Below are 27094 nucleotides of genomic sequence, written 5' to 3'. Positions count from 1 at the left end.
GTCCGTCGCAAGTTGTCCATCTGCCTTCCACAGGTCACCAAGAAAAGATATTAACTTGGCAGTTGATGGCCGTCAAAGATGGGTATTTACTTGGCACTGAAATCATAACTTTTTTGGTGACCAACCCCAAGAAAACACATACTATTAACAAAAAAAATATAAATTGCTAAAAAGAAAAAATGTAAACTTAAAAATATTTATCAGGTAATAGCTACGTTTGGATCCATAGATAAATTCAAATTACATCCATCAAGCATTCAACCCATCTAAAGTTCCTATGATCAAGGTAGTGACGAGCAACTTATCATCATTCTTCCAAAAAAATATTACAGAAACAAAATATGGCACAAATACGTTGCCGTTGATGCAGCAACTTTACTAAGCAGAAATATTCATAAATATTCCAATAACCTATGCAGTTGTTACAACTTACAAACAACTCAGTTGCCGGCGTGCAAGCGTTCGCTACGCCGCCTCTGCTCCAGACCTCCACTCCACTGCTGCCCTCGAGAAGACGGCAACCGCAAGGGGGTGATAGATCGAGCCAGTCAGAATTGTCGCCTCTGATCTCCATCCTCCCCTCCGTTTTGCACCGCTTGGTTTCAGCTGCTCTGATGGCTGACCTCAACGACGCCCCCCAGTTCGCGCTCTGCGTGGCGCTCGGCAGCTCCCTCATCATCAACTCATCAAGCCGCTTCTCGAGTCCGTCGACGGGACCAACCCGTCGCGCAGCCCCGCCCTCCACGCCGCCGTCGCCGTCGTCCTCGTGCTCCTCCCGTTCGCCTACCTCGCGAGCATCGTGCTGCTCCAGCTCCGGCTCGCCCCGCCGGCGCCGCCCTTCCCACCCCCGCCGGCCCCGGTGCACGCCGGGCGGTTCGCCTGCCCCGCCTGCACCATGGCGTCCGCGCTACTCGTCGTGCTCGCCGTGCCCCTCGTCGCGTTCTGGCTCCTCGCCGGTGGCGCGCCGCCGCGAGGGTGGTCCGCGAGCTAGGTGAGCCAACACAAGTCATCGTCTGTGGAGACGATCCACCGCAGTACTCTAGGTCGCGCGCTCGTGCGAGATTTACGGTGATACTCTCCGGACCATCTTTGTGTTTATTTAATTTTGAAGGAACGAACTCGATTCTTGACCATGAATCGGAACGTAAGAACTAGCAGCACACACATGGACTCTTCCAGTCGAGCGAAGGGAGCTGGTGCCCAGTTAGGCCATTTCAAGTGATTTTGGTTATCAAGTGACAACGTAATTAATGGGACTAATAAGTTTGCGAGATCATATTTGTCGAATTTTTTAGGTCTCATAGATGAAGTCCAAACTATATCTGAGACGTCAAATTCACCGTCGAAATGTCCAATTCACCGTCAAGTTGTCCAATTCGCTGTCGAGACACTCAAGTTGCAGTGAAAAAGCCGTCGAGTGTCCAAATGACTGCGTCGACGAGTTAGACTGTTGCAAGGAGAAAACAAGAAAAATCAATAGCACCGGAAGTTCCAGTGGCCGTCTGAAGTTCTGATAACCAAGCATCGAAAATTCCGACGCCTTAGCATGGTGCTAATTTTTAGTGCATTGTGGACTCAGCTGAAAATACTCAGTACCACCGGAAGTTTCGATGGCCTCAACATCAAGCATCGGTGCGTCACACGTAGAGTATGTTTTGCAGGGGCCCAAATTTGCTTAGAAAATTCGCAGAGGCTTGGCTGAATGAAAATGTTGTTTCTCAATGAGTAGTACTTAAATGATATAGCAAGTAGTAATTAACTAGTACAAGATGGTTTCTGGGTTGAAATTGTCGCATCCGCATATGACGAGCCCAGCTCGGCCCAGCCCAGCCAAGGCATCATCGTTCTCGCTACGCCGTAATGGGCCAAGTCCCACCAACCACGTTGACCGGGACGTACCCATCTGCCAGCCCACTTGAGGGACACGCCACCGCTTCCGATTTCTAGCCGTTGCGACGCCGATGCCCGACGGCCGAAGCTTCCAAATTCCAACCCGCCGCCCGCGGGATCCCCCTTGCTCCAACGTCTCTCCGCCGCCGCCGCCTCCATCCCATCCCCCCCTCGCCGCATTTGAATACCTCACCCCCGCACCCCAGGCTCCAACCAGAGATCCGGCCCCTCCTGTTCCCTCGCCCGCACCAGCCACCACAGCGCGACACACGCGGAGAGCGTCACAGCGAGCGAGCGAGATGGCGGCGGCGGCGGAGGCGGACGGGGACGCCCCGATCGCGGCGTTCGCGGTGTCCAAGGCCGGCGTCGTGCTCAAGCACATCTTCCTCAACGCGCCCCCCTCGACGGAGGCGGCGGAGGAGGACCCGCCGGTGACGGTGGGGCGGCACCCCGACTGCCACGTGCTCGTCGACCACCCCAGCGTCAGCCGCTTCCACCTCCAGCTCCGGTCCCGGCGCCGCCAGCGCCGGATCACCGTCACCGACCTCCGCTCCGGTGAGACGCCCACACCCACCGCGCTCTGCGTTTCTGATTTCCCCCAATCCTCTGCGTGCGTGTGGTGCGATGTGCTCGTGATCGCCGCGCGTGGGCGTGGCAGGAGGCTTCGGATTTTGCTGTGCATCCGTGCGTTGCGTCACCGTCTGTGTGAATCAGATTCGAGTTCGCTTAACTGTAGCGTATGCGATTTGGGGATATTTTACTAGGGTTTTTTGGCTCCTCGTTTCACTTCGGTAATCTCGCGCTGCGATCAACGCTACCTTGTTAACTGCGGATCTGTGTTGCGATTTCATTTCCCCCATCGGAATTTCCTGCGGAATTCTAGCGTCCTAGTTTTCCCGGAAGTTAACACGCCATTTCCCCATCGTTGGGGGGGGGGCCTGATTCGATGCAGTGCACGGGACTTGGGTGTCGGGCCGACGGATCCCGCCCCACACGCCGGTGGATCTGGCCGCCGGTGACACGCTGCGGCTCGGGGCCTCCAAGAGGGAGTACAGGCTGCTCTGGCTGTCGCTGCGCGAGGCGCTTGAGATGGAGGATGCGCCGTACATGCCACCGCTGACTGAGGACAAAGAGGAGCCCCACGTGTGTCAGGTAGCAACTAGCAAATTCTCCTTTATGATCGCGGAAGAAACCTTGTTATATTTTGGCACCAGCTATTCATTCATTAATTATGGTCTCAAATATTGATGAAACGCGCAGGAGGCCAGCAGCCAGTTGGTGGCTCCTGAGCAGAGGGAGTCAGCAGACATGAAGGCCTATCAGGTATGTTCCCAGTAATTCAGTATTACTTAGTACAAGAAAAATGTTTGATGAAATGCTCATTCCTACCTGTAGAACTGCATTGTTAAGTTTATTAGTTTTGTAGCTTGCCACTGCAAACCACAAGGTGCCAACTGATGCCTTTTCTAGTTAAATTAAGATTCTACAGATTTCTTTAGGCACAAACTGTGTGATGAGTTTGACAATATATATCAATTCCACTTGTAAAAAACATTGTATGGTCAAATTGCTAACACCATTGGTTTAAACTTGCACTTCATTTGTTTTGTGTCTTAGTCTCTTTAGATGAAGCTATGATTTTTTTATGTTTCTTGTCTGTTAACTGTTTACTTGAGTTCTTCTGCTCCATTTTCTTTTCCTTTTCTGATTGATTGTTGGGATTCCAGTTTCTGGTATGAATGTTAACTGTCTGATCTAATATACAGGAGACAAGTCAACAAATTATGTTAGAAGAAATTGCTTCTCCAGCCGAAGTGATCCCCTCAGCACCACCATTACCTGACTTTTCTCATTCCTTTCCTGTGGAAGAATCTTCGCTTTCCCAATTTCATGAGAACTTTGAGGGACTGACAGAGGATAAGTTGGTTGACAAGAATCCAATTTCACAATCTTTTGGCTCTCTGATCATACAGCAAATGCCAGCTGCGTTGCCAAATGCTGGAAGACCAGCCCAGTCAGACCAAGTGTCCAAGAGGTCCAAGTTACAGTCAGTTAAATCACTTCGTATTGACACAGGCAGGAGCAGCGATAGAAGCAATGCTCTGAGCTATAGTGTTCAGAAAGGAGAGCAAAATGAGATTCTTGTATGTTCTCAGAGCTGCGGGACAGAGTGTGCTGCCTGCATAGCTTTATTTGGTATTTCTGAATATGAAAGTGCTGAAGAAATGGAAGAGATGATTGCAGAAGTTAAGGGCCATATGAATCCCCCAGCCAGCATTACCATGGAGGGAAATAAGAATGAGCCAAACACTGAGAATTATGTCCCACAAGATTCAGTTGATGCAATGCAGAAGAGACATGGCTTGTTTGAATCTGCTCTCCCTTCGCATTTCATAGATGATGCCTTTGCAGAAAAAGAAATTCCACAATGGAATGCTGCTACTGTTAGTACGGAATCTGAACCTGTTCCAGAAAATCTGGTAACACCAGAATCGAAGCATGATTGTTTGGTCCATCTTAACTTGGAGGGAAGTCTCTTAAACAAGGAGAACATGGTGGCAAATAAGATTGCTGATGATTCTGAGAACTATCAGCTTGACAGCACAAATGGTGGGAGAAATGAAGAAATCAGTCCACTAGACAAGGAGAATAACACCCTAACACCAGAAACGAAGCATGATTGTTTGGTCCATCTTAACTTGGAGGGAAGTCTCTCAAACAAGGAGAACATGGTGGCAAATAAGATTGCTGAGGATTCTGAGAATTATCAGCTTGACAGCACAAATTGTGGGAGAAATGAAGAAATCAGTCCACTGGACAAGGAGAATATCACCCCCAATGTATCAGGTAACATAGTAATGGAGAGGAGCCGCGTAGGTCTGAAGTCTACCATTTCCCAAGAGTTGATGGATTCCATTTCCCCTCTGAATTTAGATCATGAGAACCCCATGCTGAAAGCTGCAAACCAGATGAAATCAAATGAACCTGTCTCCGAGAATATTAGCCCTCTAACTCCAGTTGATAAAAAACTGCAGAAATTCCAGATGGAGTCTATGCCCATTTCACATCTGGAATTCAATGCTGACATCTTTCCGGATCGGGAATACTCAGTGCTGGCTCCTGAAAAGTATGAAGCTATCTCCCCTGTGAAGCAGGAAGATCTGTTCTCAAACAACGAGAATGTGACTCCTCCTTCTAAGGTAAAGTCCGTTGTTAGAAGAGTTCTTGGGTCAAGGATGGATAGTTCAGTGTCAGCAAAGAACACTTCAAATAAGGAGAAAACAAAGTCTGAAAAATTGCACACCGTAGATTATGATGTTTTCTATTCAGATAAGGAGAATTTGACACCTGTATCTTCAGGAGGCATGAAAGCAAGGAAGTGTCTTCCCAAGAACCTCATAGTCGATTCAGATCAAGATCAGGAAACATTCTGCTCTGACAAGGAGAACCTGACACCACTATCATCTGCAGCTCGGAAAACAAGGGATATGTCTGAAAACCGTGCGCAAGTAGAAAGTGCAATGGCAAAGAAAAGGGTTGCTGATAGGATCCCCTTCCAGACTCTTATGTCAAATTCGCCTTTGAGACCCGATAGCTCGCTTGACTGTAACTGTGCTATTGCTAGGCCAGCTGACATCGCTGCTGGTGACTTGGCGATCAAGTTGGAAGATAAACTTAACAATATTGCAGTAAGTCTTTGCAAAGATCATATTAATATTCTCCATTTTAATATCTTTCCTTCTAATAAGGCAACTGACATGAGCCAACAATCTTCATGCTGGACAGCAGAATAACCAAGAATCTGGTATAGCTGGACAAGGGATGAAAGCCTGGACCATGGTGGCTAACACCGACAGCCTTCTCGATGACGAATCTATGAAGTCTATTATGCTGTTAAAAGGCATAAAAGGAACTCATCTGTTCATACCAAGGATTGGTAAGTTAAGAGCAAATATTTTGAACTGTCACTCTATCATGTTATCAATTGTCATTTACTGAATTCTTGAAGTTTGAACATCATTACCGTATGATCCTAAAATATTGTTATATGCTTGCTTGCTCAAATCACACCATACTGATGTGCTGTTAGGAAAAATGTAAATGTTTTCTGAATATATGATTCAGTAATTGGCTGAAGGACCTAAATAGTACCTGCATCAGTTCTATATTATCTGTCACAATATTCATCATATGCTATAATGCTATCAACTGAAGGACTGGTTGCTTCCGTAATTTTATCATTTAAATCTGCCATGTTAGTCTGTTAACTGATGCTTCGTGCTTGTAGCCTTGAATGCTTGATCTTGCCGGTGATGTTTGCATTGTGTGCCTCTGTTTGCCTGTGCTTATGGTACATTGGTACTACTTGTGGTTGGTTGCTGAGTGCAGTACTACCTGGCCTAATCCATCTTGCCTGTGATGTGCACAACTGCAATGGGTGCCCCTGTTTGCCTGCCCTGCTTAAGTACTAGTTGGTTTAATCCATCTTGTTTGTGATGCTTGCATTGCGTGCCCCTGTTAGGTTGTGCTCAGTTTGCTATTTGTAGATGCTAACCGCATTACTTGTGCCGTCTGCACTGCTTTAAGCACTAAAGTTTTTCTATTCTCTCCACAGTGATCAGGGAGCTGGATTCCATGAAGCAGCGGGAGGGCCTGTTCAGGCGGTCTACCAAGGCGACCTCCACGCTCCAGTGGATTGAGGAGTGCATGGCGACCGAGAGGTGGTGGATCCACGTCCAGAGCTCGTCCGAGATGCTCCCCGTCGCGCCGACCCCGCCCGCCACCCCCTCAGCGCAGCGCATCGATGAAGAAATCAAGGTCGGTTCTGGCTCCTTCAACCCGATGGCACTGATCTCCCCGAGAGGCCTGTTCTCCCCTAGAGGCTTCGAGCTCGCGGACGTCGTCTCCCCGAAACCCGAGGACCGCGTCCTCGACTGCGCGCTCCTTCTGACCAAGCTCAGGAGCGACCACAACGTCGTGGTGCTGTCCGACAGCGTCGCGCTCAAGATCAAAGCCATGGCGGAGGTAACACGTTTGCCCATTTGCTGAGTGCTGTACAGAAGCTACCTACCATGTGTCGCCGCATCAGAATTTAGCTGGTGGTAATTTGATCTTTGCGTATCTGAACTTTTTTGCTTTGCAGGGCGTGGTTTGCGAGGGGGCGAGGGAGTTCCGCGAGTCCCTGATGAACCCGTGCGCGGGGCGGTTCATGTGGGCGGCCAGCGCGCCGCGGGGCCCGGCGTGGTCGCGCCTGGACGCTGCGGCGCTGGCGGAGGACTACTACAACAGCCGCCACCACCACCACCACCAGGCGAGGGGGCAGCGGCAGAGGCGGCCCGCCGCCGCGGAGGCCGCCAGGGGCCTGAAGCTGATCCTGCGGCACAACTCCCTGTACGCGCAGGCGACGGACGCCGCCGCCAGGATGACGCCGCCGCCGCTGCTCTCGCTGGCCTCGGTGTGAGAAGTGAACGCCGTCGCTGGCGGGCGGAGCTGGGGGCCGTGTGATGATGAGCTCTTGAGAGGGGCGCGCGCACGCTTGCCATCGTGGCGGGCGGTTTTGGTTTCGTGCATCCGACTGCCGTGAACGGGTGGTGGGTTGGTGACGTGCCCGGCTGCCGCGGCGCACGTGGAGATGCCTGGCTGGTTGGTGAGGTCTGGGGACGGGAAGTACGGAGTAGAATAAAGGGAAATTTGTGTACAGGACAGTCTGAAAGACTGGTTTTCAGACTGGTTTTGTGTGAAGCACACTGTAAAAGCTGAATTTATCTCCAACACATCGTAAAATTGCAATTTTGTCTCCAACACACCATGCTGAGTATAATAATCAATTTTAACTTAGAGATGGTGTAAAAAGACCATTTTGCCCCTGGGCCCACTTGTCATTTTCTTCCCCTTCTCTTCTTCTCTCTTTCCTCTCCGTCTCATCCCTGTTGCACCCATCGCGACCGCCCCACCTCGCGCCCTACGGCGGCGGCCCGCGCCTCGTCGTGGCCCCTCGACGCCGGTCCGCGCCACCTCTGGCCCGCGCCGTCGTGGACTCTCGACGCCAATCCACGCCTTGCCGCCGGTCCGCACCGCTGCTGGGCCGCGACTCGCTGCCGGTCCGCGCCGCCTCGGCACCTCGACGCCGGTCCGCACCTCGCCATCTCCTCGCCGCCCATCCTGCTGCCGGTCCCGGCGAGCGCTCCCCCGTGGGCGTGGAGCGAGGCCGTGTAGTGGGAGGCGGAGCTCAAGAGGAGGGAGACGGTTGCCACGACGACGAGCGCGAAGCCGAGGGAGAGCAGGAGCGCGCTTCCTCGGAGCTGGAGCTGCGCGGCCTCCCTTGGCGACGGCGGGGGCGCGCGCGGGCGGCGCGTGGCCGCGGCCTTCCCTCCCTCCCCCTCTCTCTCCACGCCGCTGCGCCCCCTGTCTGGTCGGCCCCGAGACGAGCAGCAGCAGCCGGCCCGCGGAGTGGCCTCTCCGCGGCGGCGTGTGGCGAGGCGGGCCGTGACGGAGCGAGGCCCCTCCTTCCTCCCCTGCAGCAGCGGCGGGCCACAGAGGCAAGGCGCGCGCGGCGGGGGGGCGGAAGCGCGCGCGCAGAGGCGAGGCGCGCCCTGCCTGCTCCCGGCGGCGCCCCTCCCTCGTCCCTGCGCCGTCCGCTGGCCGAGCTGCGCGGGCATGGCCGCCGGCGCCATGGGGTGCGCGCACGCGGCCTTGACGCCGTGGTTCTGGCCGGCGGCCATGGCGGTGGAGGAGCGGGTCCGCACCTCCATGGGAGAGGGAGGGAGGAGGGCGCGGCGGATCTAGCCGCCAGCGCCATTGACCCGTCATGGCCGCCCCTTGGCGCGGAGGGGGGACGAGCGACGCCGGAGAGGGAGGGGAGGAGGATGGCGCCGCTGCGGCCGGCCGCACCGCAAAGCCGTGCGCGGCGAGGGAGGAGGGAGGAGGAGGGGAGAGGAAGAGGATGGCAGGTGGGCCCGGGGCAAAATGGTCTATTTACATCTTCGTTCAGCTGAAAACGGTTATTATAATTGCTATGATGTGTTGCAGACCAAATCAAACATTCACGGTGTGTTAGAAATAATATTGAATTTTGTGGTGTGTTACACACAAAACTACACTTTCACAGTGTCCCGCAGACAAATTTCCATAGAATAAAAATACTCCTATACTGGACAGGCAGGATATGTTTTGCTGTCGTGCCGGGGGTGGTCGGCAGAATCTTTTACGGAATGTTTCTGCGCGCATATAAAATGGGCTGGGCAATTATTTTGTCCCCTGAAGCGCCTCTTTTTCTTTCCAGATCCGCATAATCGGCACACAGCACGCTCGGCACGGGTGTGTGGGTGGTGGGTCGCTGGCACGCACGAGTGGTGGTGGATTGGGCGAGCAGGAAGCTCCTCCTCCAGGGCAGGGCACTGGTCACTGGAGGAGAGGAGAGCAGAGCCTAGGCCGCCGCCGAGCTACCAGGCTCAGGCCGTGGCCGCGTTGAAGGGGTCGCTGGTACACGCGCAGGACCGACCGGGTCAATCCGGGACCCAGCCAACCAGGCCGGTCCCGTCCGTCCATCCTTGATTCCTTGGGTAGCAGCAGCGTGCGGTCGTGCCCTCGGCTCGCCGCTCGCCTCTCGGTCTCGCACACCATTTCCGTCCTCCCTTCCCTACTGTGTGTTTGGCTGCGGGATCAGTGGGTTGGGTTGGGTTGGATACAATTCTCATTTTGAGAACGGAGTCAACTCATCCATTGTTTTGTTGCAACTCTGATTTTAGAGATGGAGTCAACCCATCACATGTTTAGTTGAGAAAATTGGGAATACGAGTTGGATGACAACACTCACTCCGTCAGTGGGCCCCACATGTCAGTCTTCTCTCTCCATCTCCTTTCTTCTTCCTACTGCCAGACCGCCCCCCAGCGCCCCGCTCCCGCCGCCACCGCCCCCGCTGCCGGACCTCGTCGCCCCCGCCGCCCCGCGCACAGCCGTTGACGTGCGCCCCGGCCGCCGGACCTCCTCGCGACGCGGCCAACGCGGCTCCGCCCGCCGCCCCCGATGCGGGCCCGCGCGCCGCCGCCGCTCCTGCTCGGGGCGCGAGCTCGCCCGCTCACGGCGCTCCAGACGGAAGAAAACGGGTTCGCTCCGTTCGCTAGATTTCAGCGGACGAAGCCGACCCGCATCTCAACCGAATATTCGCTTCTGGGTCCAACCCAACCCACCTCGAATTCCATCGAAACATCCGTAGTGATGGGTCCAACCCAATCTAGATGGCTCCAACCGGTTCCTGTTCTCGTGTGCGCAAATCAACACCGCCAGCAGCTAGTGGTGGGAGTAGTACAGTGCAACGCGGGACTGCGATCTCGCCGGTCAACGGCGCGACTTGACCGACCTGCGAGAGCTGAGTTGGCCGCTCCGCTCCATCCAACCCTGGGACCGAGCCGTGACGCGCAATAATCCATCGACGCGCCCCCAATCGTGGGTCGTGGCTGGAACTGGTCCGAGTTCTCATTTCTCAAGGCAGAGGGCGACGCGGTCAACCGGACGTGTCGATACGCCCCGGCAGACAGCCGAAGCTTCTGCAGAGAGGTACTGCATGGAGTTAGACAGCTATTCCTAGTCCTACGCGAGTACCCAAAACGAAAACGAAAAGGAAAAAAGAAAACCATGCAAGATCGATCGCGCTTCAAACCCTGCACTTTTACTCCTCCGCCGACTCTGCTTTCTCATCGCGTGTCGTTGCAAAACAAAGTTGATTTTTTTTTAATCAGAAAAAAAAGTTGCGTCCGCGGCATGACTGTCTGTCTGGATCGAGCACCGGGATCCTTATCCTCGGGAAAGGTCAGATGCCGGCGGCGAGCCGCCGTCACGGAGCTCGAGCCTCGACCCCTCACCGTCCGCTGCTTCTCCGGTTCTCTTCTCTTCTCTTCTCTTCTCTTCTTCTTTTCCCGGTTTCCCCCGCACAATCCCCATCACCACACAGTCCCAATCCGCCTTTCTTCGCGGCCATGATCTCCCGGCCCGGCCATCTCCTTTTCATGGTGCCGGCTTTGTACGATAAGACATCCCTGCACGACCCAGTCCAGGAGAGAGTCGAGCTGTACATGGGCCTTGTTTGTTTGGATGAGCTAGAAATCTAGCACGCACGCATCTCGAAAAAAAAACTCGCATGCATGAAGCACTAAATAAACTCTATTTGCAAAAAAATTTTAGAAATGGGTGTAATTTTTCGCGACGAATCTAATGACGGTAATTAATTGATGATTTGCTACATTGATGCTACAGTAACCATCTTCTAAACGCGCGGTCAAATGCCTCGTTAGATTTTTTATAGTCACTAGCGCAAGGATTCTGAAGTTAGTTTTGTAAACTGACTTCATTTGACACCGTAATTAACGGTCAAAATTTTACTATTCACTAGCGCTAGAAATCTAGCACCAACCAAACAAGGCCATGTCCCTGGTGCATCCCATCGAGAGCTAGCTGCAGCTTGCTTGCTCTCTCACCGTGACATGTAAAGCTTGAACCGACGTGCAGGGATCTCCCAACGGCGTACGAAAAGGCTGAGCTTTATTTGAGCGGTGTTTGATTTTGTAGCATATGATCATTACTTAAGGATATTAAATAAAATTAATTTACGAAAGTAACTCCACAATCCCTACGCTACTTCGCGAGATGAATCTAACAAGTCTTTTGACCACATGATTAAAAGATAGTTACTATAGTATTACGATAATCAATCATGAATTAATTAGGCTCATTAGATTCATCGCGAAAAATTGCAGCCATCTGTGAAAAGGTTTTGCAAATATACTCATGCATACAAGATTTCCTTGTAGCGCTAGATGTGCTACAAGGAACCGAACAGGTCTTGGTCGCCCGCTCTGTCAAGAATGATGTGCCCGTGTGTAGGGATGACAACGGATCGAGTAAGGTCCGGATAGAGCAAATACCCGCTCGCGACAATACTCGAAACTATAAGGCATACTCATACCCGCGAAGTCTAGCGGGTAAAATTTTGTACCCGTACGCGTACCCGGTGGGTATGGGTCGGGTTTCAAGTACCCATCGGGTATAATAATGATAGCATAAATAAATTTTTCCACATTTTGGATTTATCGCTCATATAATCGAACACAAAGCATTACTAAAATAGAGAACTAAACGCATCATCTTGCACCATTTTTTTTCTTATCTTAAGCATCTATTTTGTAGTTGTACATAAGTAAATGTGTTCAATTCTAATTAAGTATTTCATCTAAAAAAATGCAACAATGATCATACACTTCACTACAAACCATAATCAAAATATCAATGTTATTTTCACAACTTTTAGTTCATACAATCTCATTATTCGTCTATGCAATCCATATAATCACAAGAAAATGAGGCATTAAATTTGTGAACGATATGAGTTTACTAGATTATTTATTGTATTTTGGGTACCCACGAGTAAAAATCTATACTCATACTCATACCCTTACCCATCGGGTCGGGTACCCGCACCCGCGGGTAAAATTGTCGTCCCTACCCGTGTGGTAAATTTTCTTTTACCGAGATGGGTAATGAGGTAAAAAAAAGGAAAAGAAGGAAACCTAAACTGGAATTGCGTCGAGTGATTGATCGAACTTAGGAAAAGCTAGCTTCCGCACCTCATCGGATTTGTACTGTCCCCGTCACCCAAACTAAGCCAAGTGGGATCGTTTGATAGACTTTACGCCCTGGATCTCCGGAACTAAACTTTAGTCACATCACATCAAACAAGAATTTTATAAGTATTAAATAAAATTTGTTTATAACACTTTTACACACATAGGTGCTAATTCGCAAGATAAATTTAATGAGTCTAATTAATCTATAATTTACTACAATGATGCTACATTAATTATTTGTTAATTAAGAGTTAATATACCTCATTAATTTTTGTAATTAGATTTTATTTAATACTCTTAAATAATGATAAGATGTTTTTGATGTGATGGAATTAAAATTTAGACCATGTTTAGTTTCAATAAGTCACCCTACTTATAAGGCAAAAAGTGAAATAAGCTACTTATTTTGCCAAACACTAAGGACTTATAAGTCATAAGCAAGTGCACCCCTACTTAAAGTGAAATAAGTCACTTTTTTGTACAGCAAGTGCTAGCTTATAAAGTCACTACAACCAAAGCAAAGGAGCTTAAAAAATAAATCAATGACTTAATAAGTTACGTAAACAGGGTCTTAGTCACCAGAATCCAACATTTCTATAGACGAAAGGGCTGGCAAAACTCGGCTACCCACGACATCCACGTCGTCCGCGATTCCGAGCTATCCGATCGGCCGATCTGATGTTATATCATGCGAGTTCTAGCTATTTTGTAAAAAAGTCCTTAACCTTTCTTGAAATCAACCCAAAGTCTGATCTTCTCTCTTAGATAACTTTTCAAAGAAGACCACACATTTTCCCAAAATCAACCCGCAGTCCAATTTTCCCGATTTAGGTAAATTTACAACGAAAACTTTAAGTTTCACAAAATCAACACGTCATCTTACTCCTCTCATAGAAATTTTTAAGAAAAACTCTAGAATCTATACTATCTACTAAAGTGCCAAGAATGGGTGCAATCTCATGAGCCTTGGCCCCACGTGGGGGCCCGCATATTGTTCATGCGGGTCCCACATACTATTCACGTGGGACCCACGTGGGGCCCACGTACTATTCAGGCGGGACCCACGTGGGGCCCACGTACTATTCAGGCGGGACCCACGTACTATTCAGGCGGGACCCACGTGGGACCCATGTACTATTCAGGTGGGCCCCACGTCGGGCCCACGATTCTATTAAGTTAGTCTCTTTATCTTCAAAAATCTACTAAAGTGCCAAGAATGGGTGCAATCTCATGAGCCTTGGCCCCACGTGGGGGCCCGCATATTGTTCACGCGGGTCCCACATACTATTCACGTGGGACCCACGTGGGGCCCACGTACTATTCAGGCGGGACCCACGTGGGGCCCATGTACTATTCAGGTGGGCCCCACGTCGGGCCCACGATTCTATTAAGTTAGTCTCTTTATCTTCAAAAAAAAATTTCCTTCCATTATTTGACAATACAAATATATTTAACTACTTCCTACATAAAAAATAATAACTAAATTTTGTATACTACATCTACATGTGGTAGTTGTACTACTTCTTGGGTTTTGATTTCCCTCCGTAAATCCACAAAATATAATTAAACTGTTCATTCATTTCTAATCTTACTTTTTTTCCCTACTAAAGTAATTAAACTATACCTACTGACACAAAAAACGAATTCCTAAGCAAAAATTACATGTACCTCTATACTACAATGCTTGAGATTGGCGCGCTCTCAGACACAAAAAAAACTATGCTGCTTTACTGTAATTTTTCGATCTAACTCAATACATCGATACGATGTTGCTTCGAACATAGTAACGAATAATATCTTTCTATTAATATTTTAGGTCCACGTTTTTTATACAGGGGCGCGAAGCGCACCAACCTGACTAGTTTTACCTAAATCAAACAACAGCCCATTCCATTCGTTACCTATACACGAGCAACATTACACGTATAATTTGAACAAAATCAACGCGTCATCTATCTCTATAGCTTTTTTAAGAAGAGCGAGGAATTTAGGGTACTGCGTCATCTGCTTATCCGGTAGGTACTGGTCGGCGGCGTTGCTCCAGTCCTAAGTAGTGCCTACCAACCCTGCAAATCTCGAGCCTGACTGGTCTTCATCAGTACTGTAGCACGTATAGGCTAGTTTTCTAGAGTTGATTAGTCACAGGGACCAGTGCTGCAATGAGACAAACAGCTAGGCCCTGGGCCCCAAGATCGATACCCATCTCCCAAAGGACTGCTTCAAGAATCAAGATGGATGAGAAAACACATGAAAAGCATATTCCAAGGTCATTAGTTATGACATGTTCTGCCATCTAATTCTGCTTGCTAATACAGTGGTTAATCCTCCCATAACTGTCACTGCTGATCATGTGCTGAAAAAGATGGTTGTATCACAATATATCAAAAGGGACTAGGTTAATCCTCCCATACGATACGCTGCCATAGCCTCTGGATCCATTTACTAGTCTATTATCTGCTCGCAAGTGCCTTTATCAACATAAGTAGCAGCGTATGCAGTCTGAGTCAGAGGACGACCCTTTCACAAGTGACATGGACAATGAAAAATGGATATATTTTCTTAAAATGATCATTACTCTCTTATTGATTTAAATCTGTTTGCACTAGCCTTGATTATCCGTCGGATCGGGTCAGGTTCGAATTAGGTCAAAAGAAAATCATCAGGTCAAAAATTTCTGCCCGAGCCCAACCCGGCACGTAGTCGAGTCGGGTCGAGTTCGGATTGGGTCAAAAGAAATCATTGGGTCAAATTTTTCTGCCCGAGCAACCCAGCACATGGTCAGGTTAGGTAAAATCTGATTTTTCATGTATAAATTTCGAGTTGGGTCGGATTTTTTTCAGGTTTCGGATCAAAAAATTTGGCCTGAGGCCGACCCAATACGTTCACCAGGTTGGGGCGGGCTTTTTACGGGCAGGTCGGGTCGGGTCGGGTTCGTCAGGTCAGGCGGCCCAAGATCAAGTCTAGTTTGCACCATTGTGTTTCTTGAAATAAAATCTAGGAAACAAGATCCATATTTAATATTTTGAAGTTGTTTTATGCGTCAATATTGATTGGAAATAGTAACTTATATACAACTATGCACCAACTTATGCATGAAACTTTTGTACAAATTAATAGATGATTTTTTATTGATACAAACTTAACAACTACGTAAATGCAATGTATCAAACTTATACAATATAGCAACTTATGTTGTATGCATTTTTTTTAGTGACAACTTTAGACAAATGTATCAACTTGTAAAGATTGGGTAATAAATTGTGTATCGATAATATTATATAGTATATACCTTAACAACTTATATATGGAGACAATATGATAACTTATGTAGATACTTCTTAGAGGTAAATAGCATGGAAGGTAAAATTAATTTTTATTTATACATAGTTTGCTACACACTTAACATATAAATATCTACTGCTCACTCAATATAAGTTGCTAGTTTATAAATAATATTTTAAAACATATGTATCATAGGTCTAATTTTATAGATTTTATCGAGAAGAATATAATGGTGTAAGAGGATTTAAAATCATTCTAATCAGAAGAAAATTATGATGTGGACCACGACAATCATTTTATTTTTTGCTACGAGGGCCGTAGAAGGCCGTGTGGGGTCGCGCGGAGCGACAGATAGATTTTTCCATATCTAAAACAAAGCGCAAGTTACATGAAGGATGCGTTTCTCTTTGTCCAATGGAATGAGGCCCTGTAAACAGTTCCAGCGCAAAAAAATTTTGTATTGGAATCTTACTAATTTGAAGTACTAAATAAAATCTATTTATAAAATTTTTTACACAGATGGGTTGTAAATCGCGAGACGAATCTAATGATGCTAATTAATCAATGATTAATCAATAATTAGCGGATGGTTACTGTATCATCACTGTAGCAAATCATGGATTAAGTAGGCTCATTAGATTCGTCTCGCGATTTACAGCCCATCTATGCAAAAAGTTTTATAAATAGACTTCATTTAGTACTCCATGCATGTGTCGAAATATTCGATGTAACGATTTTTTTTTTTGTGTTTACGGGGTGGAAACTAAACAGGGCCTGAGTCAAGATCATACTACTAGCACAATGGAGTGGTTGGAATAAACAAAGTCACGAGGAGGCGTACAAAACAAAACAGCGGAATGCTCGACAATACCAAAAACGTTTGGATTCATCGTTCAGTGATTGTGATTCCCACTGCCGTCCTTGTCAACGCGGGTACACAATCACGTGAATTCAAGACTAACTCCGATTCAAACTACAAGACATTTTTCTTATCTTCATCCTCAGTAAAATTAGATTGGTATTCGAAATCTTTTTTTTTATGTTCATCCTCAGTAAAATAATGAGGTTATTGGCGGTCAAAACCATGTCGGGACAAAACAAATAAAATACATCTTGTAAAAAACAAAAGGAGTATAAAAAAGTCTTCAAAATATTCCAGGTTGACCATAGCATATCACGGTTAGATAGAACTATAAATGTTTGAGTTGTTACTAATCCGTATAAATCAAATGGAATTTACGCTTTGCCCTAAAGGATGGGGATCGAAAGCTGGAACTATGGTATATTGCAATATTCCTATGTATCTTTTTACTAGTCTTTTGACCTTTTACACTCTATAAACAATTTTGGTGATTATTGTTTCCAACTTTATACTTTGATAACCGAATATATATAAAACTGTTTTTAGCATTAAACCTAGTTGCTTTATTTATATGTCCAATCTTGATACTCTGGTATTTCTGAGGCCAATCTCAATGGGAGTGTCATGAACATTAAATTTGTTGACATGACAGAAAAGAGAAGAGGAAGTCCATAGTGATGACACTTCTCTTACATTCCATGACATTCCTCCGATTCGATTATATTATTACAAAAATAACCTTTGGTCCAACATATTAGTCCCCGTCACCATTGCACCCGGGACCAATGAAACCTTTGATCCCGGGTCCAACGGCTAAGGGGCAATGGGGAGCTTTAGTCCTGGTTGGAGCCACCATCGGGATTAAAAGTCACCCTTTAGTCTTGGTTGGTGGCTCCAACCCGGACCAAAAGAGTCTTTAGTCCCGGTTGGTGGTTTTAGCCGGGACTAAAAGGTCCTTTACGAGTTAGTTTAAAAGGAAGGAATCCTATTCAAAGTCACATGTGTTGTGTAGGTGGGGTGGCAAGAAAGATTCGGGTCTTTTGTCCTAGACTGGTAGTCCCAGTTCCAAAACCGGGACCAAAGGCTATTACGAATTGGGACAAAAGGCTTCCTCTGTACTAGTGGTATCTAGTTCACAGTCTTGGTAACTGTACGATAACACTCCCTACTGAGACTAGTCTACATTGTTGATTCAAAGAAGAATTAAAGTTTGACCAGCTGAAGTCTAATTAATACAGCTAATGGAAAAGCAAGCACGCACGATTGATATCGTGGTGACCATAATCCTCTTTTGTTTGTCCCATAATTGATATCATGCAAGACGTTTTCTTATAGCCATATGAGTTGAGGTCTACATAGGAAAGTGTCAATGGCAAAGCTTCACTTAGAGGAAAACTTCACAAGTAATTCCTATAACTACACGTACACTAGGCAATTTCTTTTCTACATACTATAAATACTTATTTGACTAATCTTCCATGAGAAGAAAGATACTCACTTTGTTTTTATACGGAAACAGTGACACTATTTTTTTATGGGAAAACAGTGACACTATTTTAAAGTATCGTGTCCTGTTTGGCCAAACTCCTATGTGGATCTTGACTTCTAGAGCTTTGACCACGCAAAATCAAAAATAAAACATTATGATTTTTGGTGGTTTCAGCTAATTCCTGTTTCTAGGTTATGACTCTATGAGTAAGGAGCAGCTAAGTTTTATATCTTCAGTATGCTGAAACTTCTATTTAACTCTAACTGGAATCATGGTTAAGGTTCTGTTTGGATTTAAATGCTAATGGATGAAAGTGCTAAATTTTAGTACTAGATCATCTAATCGGGAGTGCTAATAGAGACTCAAAAACTTTAGCATTATGCATGAGTGATGTACTAAAGTTTAGCACTCAACTTTAGATCATCTATACATGCCCTATAAACAGCACATAACATCACGTGAACATTAAATATTAAGAAACTACGGACATGCCATTCTTATTTTAAGGAGGAGATTAAAAAAACAAGCATAATATACTAGATTTTAAGTTTTTTTTCCTGTAAGCTACTTTGGTACAACTGTTCACCTCAACTCGATTCCGCTGAAAAGTAACTTGTATATTTTCACCTAAGGGAACATATCCGGTGGAAACTCCAATCTTCGTTAAAACCCACGCAAACCATGGCAAAACATTCGTCTAAATTCACCAAACAAATCACACATGTAGATGATATGATGATACATAGTCTTGTAAAATATCTTGTCCAAACTCGACTTCGTTTGTGAGATTTAAAAATAACAAATTTCTCACAAATCATTTGGGCAGCCTTCTGGCTTGAAATTTGTTATTTTTATATCTCACAAACGAAATCGAGTTTGAACAAGATATTTTACAAGAATGTGTATCATCATATCATCTACATGTGTGATTTTTTTGGTGAATTTAGACGATTTTTTGTCGTAATTTTCACAAAAATTATGGTTTCCACCAGATATGTTCCCTTTACCTAAGGGAAATCACCACGTTTTCATCAATTTGGAATTGCTAATACTGTATTTATGAATGTTAAAAAAAATCGTAGAAGCGTAATCCAATCAACAAGCCTAATCTAAGCACAATGAACAAGGTTGGTTCGGCTAGTTTAGCCTGTCGTGACCATACATCAACGGAAATAATAGGTGGAATTGGCAAAGTGTATTCATAGTTGGGTGGATTTTTGGGATAAAGCTGAGCATGTGCACTTAACAAAAATAGCTTACATGAGAACCGCAAACTAATTAAAATTTTGCAACTTTTTTTTTGAAAGAAGAATTTTTTATGCTCAATAAGGGATCTTATGGTATTTTATTTTATTTTATTGCAATGTATTATTCATTGTTTTCATTGGTTAGTAGGATAGAGTCCAAAATATTTATTTTTTTGAAACATTTTTGACCGGGCATGGACCTTCGTGCGATTTACAATTTACGAAAGGAGAAAGTTTAAAAAAAGGACAAAATGGTGTCCGCGTCGTCGTCTCCTTCCTCCCTCCTTCCTGGTCGCCCATGGAGGATTCCTTAGATACGACCTAGCTGCACAGCCCAGGCATTCCCCTCCCCCTCCACCAACGCACCCTCCTCGGTTTTCCCCAGTCCCCATCCCCGAATCGCAAATCGAAAGGATATTTCAGTTGTAATCGTCATCTCCTCACCCTATTGGAAGCCGCCTCCGCAAAATTCCTATAAAAATATGGGTGGAGCCATCACCCACGCCGCCAAAATCCTGTCCTCTTGCGCGGCCAGCTCGTAGCTCCACGCCGGATTAGATAAAGCGGCCAATCTTTTCCCCAGCTCGTCCCGCCTTTTCTTTCGGCAGGGTTGCGTCTTCCCCCATGTGACACCTGAGAAAGTGAGAGCACCGATTTCTTCCCCTTATCGCTGTTGTTTCTTGGTCCTGCTCGTGGGTTCGTCATAGATAAACCTCCCATAAAGCTTCGTTTCTCGGCTCTCGATCTCATCGGGTAGGGTTGGCTTGCTTTCCCCGCTCCAACATCCCTAGCTTCCCCTGTTCTTCCGCCTCCAATCCGCGGAAATCCCTGGGCGAGGCGCAGAAATTTGCAGCGAGGGATTTTCCGAGGTGAATTTGTTTCCCCTTTTGACAGGTTCTTGATCGCCGTGCTCCCAAATTTCTCACTTTTTTTTCGGTTTCTTGGTTCAAGAAGAGGTTTTCCTTCCCTGCTGCGGCGGCCTCTGCACGATTCTTGATTCGGGGAGCACACCTGTGGCGCACCAATGCAGCCGGACCCGAGCGGGAACGCCAATGCCAAGGCGAAGCTGCCGCAGCCGGTGACGGCGCCGGCGCCGTCGTCGGGGCGGCCGGCGTCCGTGCTGCCGTACAAGACGGCGAACGTGCGGGACCACTACCGCATCGGCAAGAAGCTGGGGCAGGGGCAGTTCGGCACCACCTACCAGTGCGTGGGCAAGGCCGACGGCGCCGAATACGCGTGCAAGTCCATCCCCAAGCGCAAGCTCCTGTGCCGGGAGGACTACGAGGACGTCTACCGCGAGATCCAGATCATGCACCACCTCTCTGAGCACCCCAACGTCGTCCGCATCCGCGGCGCCTATGAGGACGCGCTCTTTGTGCACATCGTCATGGAGCTCTGTGCCGGTGGCGAGCTCTTTGACCGCATCGTCGCCAAGGGCCACTACAGCGAGCGCGAGGCAGCAAAGCTCATCAAGACGATTGTTGGGGTGGTGGAGGGGTGCCACTCGCTTGGTGTCATGCACCGGGACCTCAAGCCGGAGAACTTTCTATTTGCCAGCACCTCCGAGGACGCCCCGCTCAAGGCCACTGACTTTGGGCTCTCCATGTTCTACAAGCCTGGTATGCTGATTCCTTTGCTTTACATTGCTAGGCCAACTATTGCTGTTTATTGTTGCTATTGGCAGTCCTGATGCAAATTATTAGGCTAATTTCTGTGTTAGAATGGTATCTATTAGTTTGTTGAAACAATGATACTTGATGCCATGTCAAGGTCAAGTCCGATAGATTTGGCATTAGTGCTTTCCGCACGTTGTTTGTTTTGATGGAATGAGAATGCAATGATAGGACATTGGCGCATTGCTATGATTATTTGGCAAGAATTGTAGGAGAATAAATCAAAACTGGTTGAAGCTCCTAGTTTCATTTTGGAACGGGAGTGAGTTACTGAAATTGTTGGTAGAAGTTTTCAAGGTGCCAGCTGTGGTTAGGAGATGAAGTAGAACCATAATGTAGACTTTATATATACTACCTCCCCTATATATGATCTGGTTGTTGTATTGTTCTTAATGTAGTGCATGATGATTTATGAGTTTTATTTTTATGCTTTTGGTACAATGGTACTTGCATTCAAAATTGTACACAGTTTGACTCTTGTGCTGCTAGGATGTTCTCTGTATCCCTTGGGCTAAGTTTATTGATGATGCAAGCTGTCTTTTCCATTTACTCAGGTGATAAATTCAGCGATGTTGTTGGGAGCCCCTACTATGTTGCACCTGAGGTACTACAGAAATGCTATGGTCCAGAAGCTGATGTATGGAGCGCAGGGGTGATTCTGTACATTTTGCTTTGTGGTGTCCCCCCATTTTGGGCAGGTAAAGTATTTGCCATTTTTTAAGAATTAGTATTTGTCATTCAAACCTGTTTGACTATGCAAATTCATACCTTTTCCGTTATCGAAAATGAATTCTCCTCAGAAACTGAAGCTGGAATCTTCAGACAGATTCTGAGAGGCAAACTTGATTTTGAATCTGAACCCTGGCCAAGTATCTCTGATAGTGCTAAGGATCTGGTCTGTAATATGCTTACTCGAGATCCTAAAAAGAGATTCAGTGCTCATGAGGTTCTCTGTAAGTACACTCACCCCTCATCTCTCTCATGTAGTGGAGGTGTAGTTCTGTAGGTATATGTCCTGTGTTGCTGCCACATGGCCCATCGGAAATGCATTTTTGTTAACTCATAATGGTGGTGTCTATGTTAGGTCATCCATGGATTGTTGATGATGCCGTGGCACCTGATAGGCCTATTGATTCTGCTGTTTTGTCAAGGTTGAAGCATTTTTCGGCAATGAACAAGCTCAAGAAGATGGCATTAAGGGTATAGATTACTTATCTCCCTAATTGATGTGATAACTGATTCTGCATCTTTAAGTTCCATTTTATGTTTTGCTTATGCTACATTAATGGCCTAATAATTAATGCTCCATATAAGTTACTGCTAACTATACCTTATTTCTTGAAACGCCAAAGCCAACTCCACATGACTATTTCCCACTCAGTTAATCTTACTGTTAACTGTAGTGGTTCCTGAATTGCGATCCCTACGAAGGTGGCTCTTCTAAATGCAATTCTAGTAGAGGGTTGAGGGATGAATACATATCATACCTCATGACGTTCTGACCTGATGACTATTGACACCCCTGCTTTCTTTTGTGTCACAATGCTCCCTAGTTCCATCCAGATTTTAGAAAATATGCAGTAATGTTTTTGTTCAGGTTCATATTGTCAAAGCAAAACATTGGTTGTCGGATATGATGTTTTGGAATATCTGCGCTCATTTTGGCTGGGAATTAACTACAAAAAGATTCATAGTCTTGACACTTAATGCATTGCACAATGTCCCTATTGCTCAATACACTGCAACTTGCAGTGGTCATCTTAAAAATATTAATACTGTAGGAATCTTTTCAATATGCAGGTTATTGCTGAAAGCCTGTCTGAGGAAGAGATTGGAGGCCTCAAGGAGCTGTTCAAAATGATTGATACAGACAATAGTGGTACTATAACATTTGATGAACTGAAAGATGGCTTGGAAAGGGTAGGCTCAGAATTAACAGAGAATGAAATCCAGGCTCTAATGGAAGCAGTAAGCGTTTCTTCAATCTCTACTTGTTCAATCATAATCTTTGCAGTTATGTTCTGCCTGTTTACACATTTGTAATTTGTTTCAGGCTGATATTGACAATAGTGGTACAATCGACTATGGTGAATTCATTGCAGCTACATTGCACATGAATAAGTTGGAGAGGGAGGAAAACTTGGTTTCAGCATTCTCATTTTTCGACAAAGATGGAAGTGGCTTTATAACCATTGATGAGCTGTCACAAGCATGCCGTGAATTCGGCCTTGATGATGTTCACCTTGAGGATATGATTAAAGATATTGACCAGAACAATGTTAGCCTGTTTTTTATATTTGATCCATCTCCATCTACATGTTTTAGTTCCATTCATGAATTTGAGTTTTGACTGTTTGCTAGTTAATTTCTATATGATTTTCACTTCAGGATGGGCAAATTGACTACAGCGAGTTCACGGCAATGATGAGGAAGGGCAATGCTGGTGCAGCAGGAAGGAGAACAATGAGGAACAGCTTGCACTTGAATCTTGGCGAGCTCTTGAACCCCAGCAAAACCTAGTGCATATTAGAAGGCCTTGCCAGTCCATCGGGTACATCCTCATGGTGTCGGGAGCTTTTGATGCATCGTCGATCAGCTGGTCTAATCTGAGATGTTAGTGGTTGTCCTGTGTTGTTACTGAGATGCTGGAGAATTTTCGTAGTACCGATGGTATCAGCTAGAGAAGTGAGATGTTTCACTGTGGTTACCATGATCAACTGCTTATATGTATTCCTGTCGATGTAGATTGAAAATTATCAGAAATCTTCCCTAGAAGTACAACTTCTTTGCTGTTAAGTGTCAATTTAGGTTGATACCAAATGGCACTTGTAGCTCTAAATTGCCCCACCATCTCCCTTTTTTTACATCCTTTTTGTCTTTCGGTCAGGAAATTAGTGAAATGCATATCAAAAACGTGGTTTGGACTGACCTTTTCTGATCGATTTCGACGATATTTACCCAGTTGCTACTCTTGCTAGGGCCCTGGGGGGCAGGCAAATGAGGAAACTGGCCTCGGGTGCAGCGCAACCGTCGTGGCCCGTAGGCACCTGCGTAAAGATTTTTTGGTAAGAAATTTGACATTCAAAGAGAAGAGAGTGAGAGACCTGTCCAGAAAATTTTAAATTTTAAACCACCCTTCCCTTGCACATCGGGTTTCTTAAAACCTGCTACTCCTTGGAGCTCTCTCCGCATCTCACGCGGCACGTGTCACCCTGCGCTGCTGTGCGACTTGCAGAAGTACTGCACCAAGGGACAGCATGCACTCGGGTCAAGGGGACTGTGGCTGCACTGACCAAACGCTGCGACCAATGAGATTTAAAATATGGACGTGCATGCCATGCCCTAATGACTGTAGCATGATTCCTTCGGGGTAACGAAGGCCGCTTTTAGTTTGCGAAAAGTAGGATGAAAAGTTACTGTAGCACATTTCGTTGTTACTTGACAAATAATATCTAATCATGAACTAATTATGCTTAAAAGATTCATTTCGTGCTAATCAGTTAAACTGTGTAATTAGTTATTTTTTTCAACTACATTTAATATTTCATGTATGTGTCGAAAAATTTGATGTGAAAGATATTGTAGGAAAAATTTTGGGAACTAAACGGGGCGGACGTGCGTAGGCCCGTGTACCATGCCATGTGCAGTCGTCCAGACTTGCAGCACGCTTCACGCACGGTGCTTGCTTCGTCTACTCGTTTGTTTTAAAATAAATGCACTCTAGACTCTATTTGAGTCCCACCTTCTAAACCAAAGTGATTAAACTTTTAGTCACTTTATAGGGATTACAGTTCCAAACAAACTGATAAAGTGACTAAAATTATTTCAGTCTCATTAGATCCCAAAGAGTACCTAAAAGAAGCTAAAAGGAGTACTTGAGTGGGCATGCCCCTCATTTAGTCACTTTTAAGGCTCTTTAGTTCCCAAAAATTTTCCTGCGATACAGTAACTTGGAATGTTTGATCACTAATTAGGAGTATTAAATGTGAACAACTGAGAAAACTCATACCATAACCTCCAGACAAAATCGCGAGACGAATCTAATGAACCTAATTATGCAATAATTTGCTACAGTAAATAATATCTAATGATGGATTAATTAGGCTTAATAGATCCATCTCGCGATTTCCCATCCATTCGTGTAAATAGTTTTATGATTAGTCAATACTTAATACTCCTAATTAGTGTTGTAAAAGTTCACAAAAAAATTTGCCCAAATTTTTCCGGAAACTAAACGCGCGCTTAGTCACTTTATTTGGAACTTTAGTCACTTGATCCAAATAGAGTGACTAAAATTTAGTCACTTTGATTTAGGAGGTGGGATCGTGTAAGCGTGTAATCAATTTTGAACTCTAAAAGTGCACGATGGAGGGAGTACATTTCCTGCGCCAGTTCATTTAACTAACATTTGGTCCCAACTTAGCGTGAACCCGATTGAGAGCGCAGAGAATCGGAAGACAGATCGTTCGCCGTGAGAAAAGAGCGCAATATATATATATATAGAGAGAGAGAGAGAGAGCCTCACCTCTTGGGCCTAAACATCTAAAACCAACAAGATAGAAATAAACTTGCTCCAAAAGTGGTCGAAACTAGCATCCAATCTTTTCGCGAATGAGTCTCTTCTGCAATACTGCAGAGGGACTCACTTGCTGACACATGGGCTCAAATGCGGTGGGTCTACGCATTAGTGAGTGAAGTCTCTCTGCAGAGGAACTATCTCCCTGTTTTCGTGCGCCTAATTGAGATGATGTTTAGTGGCTAAATTATCACAAGCCCGTCACACTCCCAGTCAACCAAAACTCTACTCCTGCCGCTTCATCGTCGTCATCTGTGCGCGCTAACTTTTCTGGTCCCTCCCCACTCCACCCCATCTGTTCTTCAGCGGATGAAGACGGCGCAGGACGTGCGCTCCCTATGACCTCTCCGCCTTCCTACCACAGATAGTGGACACAAGCACATTCATCCTCCGGCTCTCCTCAATGTGGACACACTCACATAACTGGAGATGCACATTTCTTATATTATTAAAATTATGATAGAGCGCGCAAAGTGCGCTAAATGTTCTAGTTGACATTGAAGCCCAATCTGCTCTGGCAAAAGCAGTCAAGCAGAGACCTTGACCATTTTGTTTGGAAATTGGAAGGCAGATCCATTCAGTAAACTGTACTGTTCATATTCCTCCTTCTCCCACCTACTCCTTAAAATTCTCCTCAAATCCACCACTAAATCTTCAACAGAATTACACTCATTTAGAAATCACAGATTTTTGGATAGGTACACTCTGTGATGCGCCGATACTCCGCTCACCTAGCGTATCCCGTATCCGATACGTATCGGATACGGATACGGCTGGGATACGTCGCGGATACGTATCTAGCAATTTTTATTATTTTCAGATACTTCTGTGCATAAGATACACGTATGGGTACGTATAGTCCACTTTGAATACGGCCCAACATATTTTCTGGCCCATTCAGCCCACAAACAGGTATAACCCTATCTCGCTGAGGCCTCCCACTCTCCAGTATCCCACGAGTAGCAGCCGCCAGGGGTCAGGGTGCCCTGCTCCCGCATCCGCCAGGCGCGACCTGCGACGCCGCCCGACGCCGCGGACGCCGGCGACCCTGCGCGACGCTGCCGACGCGCCGGCCGCCTGTCCTGCTCCGCACGGCCTCTCCTCCGCCTCTGCTGCACCCGCACGGCCTCTCCTCCGCCGTCCCTGTTCCCCCACGGCCCCACGGCCTCTCCTCCGCCTCTGCTCCTGACTATTGGGTAAGTCCTTCTTGCCTTCCTTCTATGCTTCTTCCCTTCCCTTACATGCTCCTGACTATTGAAGATCTATCTAAGTACACCTTGTCGGAGAAGTGGTCTCTTACGCTGATTTGGAAGGATGTCATTGGCTTAACTGTCGGGGGAGGCCTATTGGTAAGGTCGTCCTGATTCCTGAAACTCCACCCCTCCAAGCTGCAGGCTTTGCAGCGGTAACTTGGTTGCGTGGACCATGATTGCTCGCTCGGATTGGAGATTCCAA

General features: G+C 46.3%; 2 protein-coding genes across 5 annotated transcripts; both read left to right on the top strand.

The window, feature by feature from the left end:
• The first annotated feature begins 1986 nt into the window (after nt 1-1986).
• LOC120685876 (FHA domain-containing protein PS1-like) lies at nt 1987-17546 on the top strand. 3 transcript variants are annotated; one of them, XR_005679822.1, is made up of 9 exons: nt 1987-2445; nt 2843-3042; nt 3151-3213; nt 3657-5579; nt 5677-5827; nt 6506-6915; nt 7034-7533; nt 8626-8628; nt 17534-17546. XR_005679822.1 is itself a non-coding variant. In XM_039967995.1 (7 exons), exons 1-7 carry the CDS (start codon nt 2190-2192, stop codon nt 7349-7351), a joined length of 3321 nt encoding a protein of 1106 aa, XP_039823929.1. In that variant the 5' UTR covers nt 1987-2189; the 3' UTR covers nt 7352-7763. The 3 variants fall into 3 exon arrangements, 1 of the variants encoding a protein (XP_039823929.1); XR_005679823.1 differs by having other exon boundaries at nt 1988-2445; nt 5680-5827; XM_039967995.1 differs by lacking the exons at nt 8626-8628; nt 17534-17546 and having other exon boundaries at nt 7034-7763.
• Nucleotides 17547-19639: 2093 nt separating this feature from the next.
• LOC120685764 (calcium-dependent protein kinase 24) lies at nt 19640-23927 on the top strand. Of its 2 annotated transcripts, none has more exons than XM_039967848.1 (8): nt 19640-20259; nt 20342-21009; nt 21618-21761; nt 21864-22016; nt 22148-22263; nt 22864-23031; nt 23117-23341; nt 23452-23927. In XM_039967848.1, the coding sequence occupies exons 2-8, from the start codon at nt 20415-20417 to the stop codon at nt 23581-23583; spliced, it is 1533 nt and encodes a 510-aa protein (XP_039823782.1). In that variant the 5' UTR covers nt 19640-20259; nt 20342-20414; the 3' UTR covers nt 23584-23927. The 2 variants fall into 2 exon arrangements, with proteins under 2 accessions (XP_039823782.1, XP_039823783.1); XM_039967849.1 differs by having other exon boundaries at nt 19664-20259; nt 20345-21009.
• Nucleotides 23928-27094: the final 3167 nt, after the last annotated feature.

The sequence above is a fragment of the Panicum virgatum genome, chromosome 8N, assembly GCF_016808335.1.
Source record: "Panicum virgatum strain AP13 chromosome 8N, P.virgatum_v5, whole genome shotgun sequence".
NCBI classification, from domain to species: Eukaryota; Viridiplantae; Streptophyta; class Magnoliopsida; order Poales; family Poaceae; genus Panicum; species Panicum virgatum.
Note: the sequence above shows the minus strand (reverse complement) of the source record. Positions and strands in the feature narration are given on the sequence as shown.